General features: G+C 31.5%; 1 protein-coding gene across 2 annotated transcripts; it reads left to right on the top strand.

Moving 5' to 3' along the window:
* The first annotated feature begins 6,338 nt into the window (after positions 1-6,338).
* Positions 6,339-10,034, top strand: LOC144544629 (methyltransferase). Of its 2 annotated transcripts, XM_078293174.1 has the most exons (9): positions 6,339-6,508; positions 6,607-6,672; positions 7,252-7,545; positions 7,944-8,196; positions 8,659-8,716; positions 8,808-8,894; positions 9,069-9,179; positions 9,294-9,432; positions 9,621-10,034. In XM_078293174.1, exons 1-9 carry the CDS (start codon positions 6,414-6,416, stop codon positions 9,835-9,837), a joined length of 1,320 nt encoding a protein of 439 aa, XP_078149300.1. In that variant the 5' UTR covers positions 6,339-6,413; the 3' UTR covers positions 9,838-10,034. The 2 variants fall into 2 exon arrangements, with proteins under 2 accessions (XP_078149300.1, XP_078149308.1); XM_078293182.1 differs by lacking the exon at positions 6,607-6,672 and having other exon boundaries at positions 6,350-6,508.

Raw genomic sequence — 10,034 nt, 5'->3', positions numbered from 1 at the left:
AACCAAAAAAAGAGAACAAAAAAACCGAAAAAAAAACCAAAAGAAAAAAACCAGAACAGAAAAACAGAAACAAAAAACAGAAAAAAAAAAAAAAAAACCGGTCCGGACCCGGACCGGACCGGACCGCCCGGCCCCCGGTACCCGGACCGTCCTGCCCCCGAACCCGTGACGGGCACGGGTATTAAACGGGCAGGGCAGAATTTTTGAAAAAAAAACCCGTGACGCCCGGCCCGTTGTACCCGTGTGCCCGTGACGCCCGTGACCGTGGCTACCCGTGCCCGTGCCCGGGTTTTGCCCGGACCGCCCGACCCGGCCCGTTTACCAATCACTATACATTTATACTTCATAGACAAACAACACTGTCACTACTTTGACCATCTGAATAATCACTTAAAAAAATGAGAAGCTTTAATAATCACCGCTTTAGAATTATTTTTTTACAGAGGGAATTTCACGTATACCCCTCAAAACTTCAAAATTACGTATTTTTTCCTCTAAACTTTGAAGTTACGTATTTCTCCCTCTAAACTTTAAAAACTCACAAATTTACTCATTTTTATTGTCTTTTATATTAAAATTCATTCTGAATTTGTAAAATACCCATTTTACCCTTTATTAAAAGCATAAACGCCCCATTGGACTCAAATTTGAATTTGAAGGGTTCCTCTACCGTCTGATATGCGCGCACTTCAATATATGTACATGTTTGTTTCAAGATACGTGTTGATCTAGCATGCACAGATCTTAAAGCAATCCGATCCACGTGCATTGCATTAAAATCTGTGCACGTTGCTTCAATATTGGTGTGTGTTTGCTTTAAGATTCATGCTCATCTAGCGGGCACAAATCTTAAAGCAGTTCAGACAGAGGAACCTTTTAGATTCAAATTTGAGTCAGATGGGCGTTTTATGCTTTTCATGAAATGGTAAAATGGGTATTTTATAAATTTATAATGTGTTTTAATATAAAAGACAATATAATGGGTAAATTTGTGAGTTTTTGAAGTTTAGAGGGGAAAATACGTAATTTCAAAGTTTAGAGGGGAAGTAATTTTGAAGTTTTTGAGGGGTATACGTGAAATTCCCCCATTTTTTATATATTAACGCATAGGTGTCCTCTATGGTCAGCAACGGTTGTAATTTAAAGATGAAATTTTGAATTGAATATCAACTTTCCGATTAAATAGTTTGTTTTTTTATTCTGTACATCTTTTTGATGTTTTTTTACATAAAGAAATTTAAATGAATTGAGACGCGTACTCACTGAAACCTCTCCAACATTCTCTATCACGTAAAATTTACGTTTTCTCGTCTTTTTATATTTTTCAAAAACTTTCCTAAACTCTCTATTGATGGTCAAATACTCAATTTTTTTATTGATCCTCATTTTTTTCCACTTTAAATGTCACTTGAGAATTTTTTTAGATTGATTGATAATTTATTGGTTATGTCTTCATTTCTTTGCAATCTATTTTAATATAATTCACATATATTGTTGAATAATTATTCTTTTTATTGATCTATTTTTTTATGACAATATGTCATTTTATATGATAATTATTTTTGTTCTCTTATAACATATTCCATTGCAACACAATGGTACAAATGCACGATACTAGTATTGTATTATATAGATACCGTAATTTTTTGAAAAAATAATATATAAATATAAAAAGAAGAGGTTCAGATGGCTCGACCATGGTTTCAATTTTGTTTACCTTTTTATTATTCTTTCTAAGCCGATTTTTTTATTTATATCCAAAATTAAAATAAAATTTCAAAACATATCCGTTTCGTAGGTTTTTTTTCCAAAAATATCCAATCCAGAAAATTTTTTTCGAGAATTAACCTCTAAAACCGGGAAAAAAATTTCCGGACTCTCTATTCTATTTTCGGAAAAAAAAATTCCGATTTTAGATCCGGAAATTTTTTTTCCGACATCGCAGTGAATTCGTTTATAAAAACCGTGGAGTGTCATCTCTCGTTTTAACTCAGCGCGTTTTCAGAGCTCTCTCACAGTAAGTTATTTAATTTATAATTATTTATATAATTTAAATATATAATTATTTATATAATTTAAATAAATAATTATTTAATTTTAAATTATTTAAATTTTATATATTTAATTTTAATTTATTTAAATTTAGAAGTATTTAATTTTTAATTACTTAAATATATAATTATTGAATTTTAAATTATTTAAATTTTATATATTTAATTTTAATTTATTTAAATTTAGAAGTATTTAATTTTTAATTATTTAAATATATAATTATTTAAATATATAATTATTTAATTTTAAATTATTTAAATTTTGAATATTGTCATATTAATTAAAAAAATTCAAAATGGTGTAGAATAATTTTATTAATTCTAAAATGATTTAGAATTGTTTTAGGAAACTTTTTTCTTTTTGGATCCCTTACAGAGCTCTAACTGTTTGATTGATCGGTTCTATACCATTTTGGTATTTACTAAATTATTCTACACCATTTTGATATTTTCTAAATTATTGTAGGCTATTTTGGAATTAAAATAAAATTATTCTACACATTTTGCTATTTTCTAAATTATTCTACACCATTTGGGAATTTTCTACATTATTCTACACCATTTTGGTATTTTCTAAATTATTCTACACCATTTTGCTATTTTCTAAATTATTCTAGACTATTTTGGTATTTTGTAAAGTATTCTACACCATTTTGGTATTTTCTAAATTATTCTACACCATTTTTATATTTTCTAAATTAATAAGACAATATTCTAAATCATTTAAAATGAACTAATTAATTATATTTTAAATTAAAATTCAAACAATATAAATATAAAAACCTGAATCGCAGATCTGATCGATCAGACAGTCAGAGCTCCGAAAGGGGCCCGAAAAGAAAAGAGATTCCTAAAAAAATTCTAAATTAATCGAATAATTTTCTACATTAATAAGATAATGTTCTACACCATTTGGTATTTTCTAAACTATTCTAGACCATTTCCGTGTTTTCTAAATTATTCTAGACTATTTTGGTATTTTTCAAACTTATTCTAGACCATTTGGTATTTTCTAAACTATTCTAGACCATTTTGGTATTTTCTAAATTATTCTACACTATTTTGGTATTTTCTAAATATTCGAGACTATTTTGGTATTTTCTAAATTATTCTACACCATTTTGGTATTTTTAAAATTATTCTAAACCATTTTGGTATTTTCTAAATTATTCTACACCATTTTCGTATTTTCCAAATTATTCTACACCATTTTGGAATTTTCTAAATTATTCTAGACCATTTGGTATTGGATACAATTCTACACTATTTTGGTATTTTCTAAATTATTCTAGACCATTTGATATTTCCTAAATTATTCTACACAATTTTCTAAATTTCTAAATTATTTGGATATTATTCTAAACCATTTAAAAATAAATATTTAAATAAATTATAAAAAAAAATTACCTTGAATTCGGAGGAATGAAGATGGAGAGAGTGGGTGGGGAAGAAGAGACCCCCACGGGGCCTTTTGTAGGGCAATCCCGAGTCCGGAAATTTTTTTTCTGGATTTGGGACCTATTTCCGGATTCTAAAACGGGATAAATTTTTTCCGGTTTTAGCATCGTGTTTTCGGAAAAAAAATTTTCCGGTTTTAGAGGTTTATTCCGGAAATTTTTTTTCCGGTTTGGATATGTTTGGAAAAAACTAACTGACATGGATACTTTTTAAAATTTAATTTTAATTTTGGATATTTATAAAAAATTCGGCTTTCTAAGACTCATATATAAATAAAGTTATTACATGTGAATTATATTATTTTCTTTACATGTATATAAAAAAATATTACTTATCAATTTTATTTTATATGAATTAATAAATTATAAAAATAATATTTATAAATTATTTACATCAGTACAATTTTTGTAACCTCTTGATGCCGGTCGAAATAGAATTGGAATATCATATTTTTTAGTTACTGGAGTTTAAAAAAACAATCAAAAAAGAGAGGCACACAAAATCAGAGGTATTTGAATATCATAAAGTGATGTATTATATGGTTAATTTATCATCCATCAAACAATTTTAATTTACAATAATTTAAATTTAATGATAAAAAGTACATCAAATAACCCTGAAATAATCTGAAAGTTTATATATGGCATGACATATCTCTATTTTTTTTTAACGGAACAAGCACTGATAGTGTTTAACGAAACAAGCACCGATTTTTTTTAACTCTGAAATTATGGTAAAGTTATAAAAAAATACTCCACCAGCAAAAAATCATTTTCTCATTTTCGGACCACCGATAGTGTTGATGTTAGATAAATGTGAATTTTTTTGCATCGGTGAAGAAAATAGTTTTTTTTGCCTCTACCGACCCCTATGATTCAGAGTCTTTCTTTATAGTTGGCCCACGTATAGTGGTTGTTCTGTTAAAAAAATTAAAACAGTTCTATTTAAAAAAATAATAATAATAATCACGTATCTCTATACATTTAACGCCATACTTTAATGAAATAATAGAGCCACCGCATAAATAATCAAACTTTCAAATATTTTTTGCTTTGAAGTTTTATAGACGCTGATCTTAGAAATATCGTCAAAATCATCAGTTAATTATTCTCAAAGACCTCTTCTCGTATAACATTATATATGCTTTTAAATTTAGAAATATAGACTTTGACGGTTTAGTTTTGAACTTTTGATTGTTCGTTGTTCTCAATCAGAGGAAATTTCCGAATCGCATCAATTTCACGGGATGCGTGTAGCGTGATTTGTGGACGATTCAAAATGTCTGGAATACTGAAACATGCGTCAATTATTGTGTTGGTAAATGGAGCAGATTCAAACATTGGATTTGGATATAAGCTTGTTGGTTGTAACGCCAGAGCTGTAGTATTATTTATTAAAATTATCTTTCGAATGTCACTAAAATAATATTACCTACTTTATAAAAAATTGAAGTTTTTTTAACAATATTAAAAAAAAACCTTATAATTATATAAATTATGGACATAAATAAATATTTTTTAAACTCTAGAAATATGTATAATAAAACAACATCACAACTAACTGCAATCTGTATATAGAAATATAAATATATGTTCTCCCTTATACGAGAAGAGAGCATGAAAACACACATATCATACCACCATAATAAATAAGAAGAGAAAATATAATCAAATGGACGAGGATGTTGATGATGTTGGATAAGTAAAAGTATTGAAACTTAATTATCTTTATGGAGTATAGATTATTAACACATCAAATTGATGAGGAAATGATTTTGACTGTGAATACTGTGACATGTAAATGCATGCATTCGAAAAATAAATATAAAGCTATCAAAAATTTGTAGACATGTTTGCACACAATGTGGAATTGCTGGTAGGGTCAAAACCATGTTCTATCGATTTTTCTTAAATACATGAGTTTATAAACCTTAAATTTTGAACGCAAGTAAAAATTGAAGATATTATATATGTGCACATGCATAAGAACGTCAAAATACGTACTTATATATTGTTGTGAATATGCACAAGAAATTGATTTTTTTTTTTTCGATTTGTTTGAAATTCTTTAAAGAGATCCAAAAAAAAAATATTGGTACCTTTACAAGATCAAAATATGAATGCAATACATCTAATACCTTACATTATTTTAATATAATCGAAATATAGATGTAATATATATAATGCCCTATATTAATTTAATATAATTTATTTTGATCAGCTGTACAGACTTGCTGTATTTGATTTTGGTACCAATTTTAGGTACTGGATCAGATATGCAATAGTTTTTGATTTCAAATGAAATCGGTGGTAAATACCACTATTTTTCAAAAAAAAAAATTAATATAATTTATTAAAATTAAAATTCGGCATGGCAACGTTATAATTAGAGAGGTGTTAACTATCCTAAAAAAAAATGTACTTATAAATTCTGAGCTGATTTATTCTAGACTAATAAATCGTTAGTTCATTTTTCATATAAATAACCTTCTAATACTTTTGAAAGGAAAACAAAAATATGTAAAAAATGTTTCGATAAAGCATATATGATATTCATAGTTCTTAACATGGAGCATTTCCGTGGTACACGAGGATCACTATTTATTTGATGCTCAAACATAATACGTATGTCATTTTTGATAAATTCACTAATTATATTTGCGTTTCTGCTAAAATTTGAGATTTAACCAATATCACGTTAATTCTTGAATTATATTTTTTGACAAAATGCCACGGCCGAAGTACTTCCAAGTTCCAACCGAGCCAAAGTCAACTGGGAGCATTTGCTCCGTGATTCGTGTCTGATTAAAATGAACGAAGATCTCATTCTGCACGGTCCGGTAATGCACTGGTATCTGAATTCCTTAACCTGGAGGCGGGCGAATTTCGCGTAAAAGAAAGAGAAATGTCCGGCGAGCTCGAGGCCACGAAGATAAAATGCCACTTCTGGCTTCCAAACAAGCGCCGCCACTGCGCGAACGCGCCTCTCCCTTCCTCTCTGTACTGCCCTCCCCTCTCCCTCTCTTTGTCTTGTCACTGTCTCTCTCTCAGACATGTACAGTCCAAATTTTCTAATTATTATTTTTTTTTTCTGGCAGTTACTGTGGAAACCATAACCCGTCTTCGGCTCCTAGTCGCGTGCCTTGCCCAATCGACCCATCGCAGTTAGAACCTCTAAACCTAAACCTACGATCTTTGTATAATTTCTTAGGGGTATAGTAGTAACTAGAATAAATGGAGATAAATAGTGCACAGATAATGGCTGGTGTTTCGGATAATTAGAGTGACAAGTGAGAGAAATTAACTATAAATGTTCTTGTAATGTTTGTAATTAACAAGATGAATGAAATGAGTTGTCTTGAACTCTTTACACCCCTATCCTTTCTTTACCCTTTCCTCTTTTCTCTACGCTCTCTCTTATATCCAAATATACATCAAAATTCCAAATTGTCATGGCCTACTCGGTAAGGTTCACGACACTTTGTTATAATATTTCATGAATAATTGCCTTTTTATTTTATATAAAAAATTGAAAGTGAGACAGACTGTATTATGCAATAAGATCAGGAGAGATTTATATCAGTAGCTCTAAATTGCTTTCGTTATTCTTGGTTAGAATTATATCTCTAATTTTACAGTACTGTTAATAACTCTCAACCAATAGTTAACCTAGAACAGTCTACTGTTGCACATGTTTAAAATAATAAAATTTGAAAATAATCATACATTTTCCTTTGGTCCAGCACTGTGCTTCAAGATAGTCTGGAATTGCACATTAAAAGGTGCCCTTTCAAGAAACAAGCTGATGCATTAGAGGCACAGCCTTACTATATCAAATCCATCAATTCTGGCAACTCTGATGAGCCATTGGTGAGCTCAGCCGAGAAAAGGGGCTTGATCCGCAAGCTTAATACTTCTGAGTTTTGGGGTTTGATTCACAAGATCAAATCAGTTCATTCTTCTGTGGTGCAAGATTTGAGAGACTCTTACCTGGTGCCAGAATCTTGTGAGAAGTGGCTTAAAGGACAATCGGATAAGTATGATATCCTTCTATAGAAAGAGAATCCTTTTTCTAAACTTCAGTAATCAACTACTAATCCTTGAAGCTCTTCTGTTTCTTAGTCCCATAGTTCAGCAAAGACTATGTTGTTGATCCTAGACTCCAAACCCCTGAAAGATTATTCTAGCTAATGGGCTTAGGATAGGCACAAATGGGTTGGTGTCCATTGGTTGAATCATTTTGCACAATTCCCATAACTACTTAGTTTAACAGATTAAAGTTCCTATAAGCTGGTTATCATTGAATCAAGCACTGCACCCCAGAATCTGATTCAAGTTGATAAATCTGTTGGCTTGTATGGCCAGGAGCCACATGGTCAAACCTTGTTGGTCATTGAAACAAAATTTTCACTTGATATCTCTTATTTTTAAACAGAAGTTTACCGTATCAGGAGAAACATGTAGTACAGCAGGCCTCGATTCTGGGTAACATGGAATCTTTCGGCATCTTACAGAACAAAACCAATGAGGCAGCAGCAAAAACTGTCGATAGTAAACCAGAGGTCGGGATAGATGATTTGGCGGTGGTTGAATTCGGAGCTGGGAGAGGTTACTTGACTCAGATGCTTGCCGATTGTTATGGTGTCAGAAAAGTTTTTCTTGTAGAAAGAAGGTCATACAAGCTGAAGGTATAAATTACGGAGATTACAGATTACCTCCCAAATAGCATTCATTTCCTTCTTTTTTGGTCCCTCTAGTTCAAAGTTACCATTTCATTTATAAATGTTGGTACCCGTACTATTTCCCCACTGACAGAATCTTAGTCACTGCTGTAGACTGATCTGGAATGAATGGTTGGCCTGAGAAACATTTCAGTTGGAAAATGTAACGTTTGTATCAGTAGATTTTTTTGTCCCTTCAATGTTAACTTGTGTTGGGGTTCGATAACTGTTGTAGGGACCAAATTCGCTTCAAAACTGAGATTTAAATGCAGAAGGTTGAATGCTACTGAGGACAACTATCTATTTTACTCCTTAATTTTACAAAAAATGATGTTTGAATGACCATATCTACGATTTGACCAACTTTTGTTAACAGTACTGTTATAATTCTATTTATATCTGTTATGCTTTAGTGTTTCTATGTATTAGGCGGATAGGAGCTTGCGACAGAATGAAACCCTAGCCCTAGAACGTCTTCGAATTGATAGTAAGGTCTTTCCCTTGCTTTTAGAGGTTGAAGTCTCAGATTCCATTATTATACCATCTGTTTTAAGGACTAAGAGTGTCTTTGCTATCAGTTGAGGATTTGAACTTGTGCGGGGTGGATTCTTTGAAGGGCATCCCTTATCTTGCCACAGGGAAGCATCTTTGTGGGCCTGCAACAGGTAACTTCTTTTAAGAAGATTTTAAATTGGGCTCTTGATCGCTGCATTCAATCCTTGTAAAGGCATGTCTATCTGGTTAAACTGGGAGAACTGGTGCAGTACTGATTCACCAAAGTTCATTATGCATGTCAGTTGTCTAGCACATAAAGTTTTTGTTTTATTGGTTTCTTGCAGATCTTACCATAAATTGTTGCATCCGTGATAGAAAGGAAGGAGAAATTAAAATTAAAGGCATTGCTATAGCCACTTGTTGCCACCATCTCTGCCAATGGAAGCATTATAAGAGTAAACTCGTCATATTCTCTTGACCAGCTTATATTTTAGTTTGTCTTTTTTTCTTTTTTTTAACTTTATATGTACTGTTTATACAATTTCCTTTTATTTATTTTTTTGTTTCAGATAAAAGGTTTCTTTCAGATATAGGGATCAACAAGGAGGAATTCCATGCCATGACATGGTTCAGCAGCTGGGCTGTTGATGGCGATCACAGTTCGGATAATCCTAGTATGCAAGATGGAATTAAACCCCCGGAAATTTCGTAAGTAAATCGTAATATGTTAAATACGTATAAACAAATGAGTTTATAAATTACTGTTATCATACTTCAATAGATAAGTTCGCAGCTAAGTTCTTGTCATTTTCTTAGATCACTAAGTAACCCATCCAATTTTGCTACTGTTAATTTCTTGCGCTTGCGCTTATGCACTTGTACCGTATTTTTTCCAGCAAGAAGAATGAAGTTGATTTTGACCAAGGAGGGATAGAGAACATAATTCGGAATATACCCGCAACAGAAAGAGCTGCATTTGGCTTCATGTGCAAAGAAATAGTAGATACTGGCCGGCTTCATTGGCTGAAAGAAAATGGATTCGATGCTCAGCTTGTCAGTTATGTCCCTCCCAGCATTTCTCCCGAGAATCATCTCCTGGTTGCTAAGGCCTAAGAACCAGCCGTGAGCTATACCGGACAAAAAACCAATTGGTGCATGGATGGGGGGTGGGCTTTATGTTATCCTTGAAAAATTTTGGGGCCTTGATACTGTGTTCTTTGAGGATTTTTTTTTTTTTTTAATCCATCTAGGAATTTAGGTTTAGAAACTTACAAATTTAATTGCATAATCAAGTAAAATACTATTAGGCA

This window comes from Carex rostrata, chromosome 2 (genome assembly GCF_964058835.1).
Source record: "Carex rostrata chromosome 2, lpCarRost1.2, whole genome shotgun sequence".
In the NCBI taxonomy this organism is placed as follows: domain Eukaryota; kingdom Viridiplantae; phylum Streptophyta; class Magnoliopsida; order Poales; family Cyperaceae; genus Carex; species Carex rostrata.
This window is presented reverse-complemented; position numbering and strand designations above follow the sequence as displayed.

Coding starts and splice junctions, on each gene's coding strand:
- LOC144544629 (XM_078293174.1), top strand. CDS start 6,414: ATGTCCGGCGAGCTCGAGGCCACGAAGATAAAATGCCACTTCTGGCTT. Junction 7,546..7,943: donor CTTAAAGGACAATCGGATAA/GTATGATATCCT, acceptor ATTTTTAAACAG/AAGTTTACCGTATCAGGAGA. Junction 8,197..8,658: donor GAAGGTCATACAAGCTGAAG/GTATAAATTACG, acceptor TCTATGTATTAG/GCGGATAGGAGCTTGCGACA.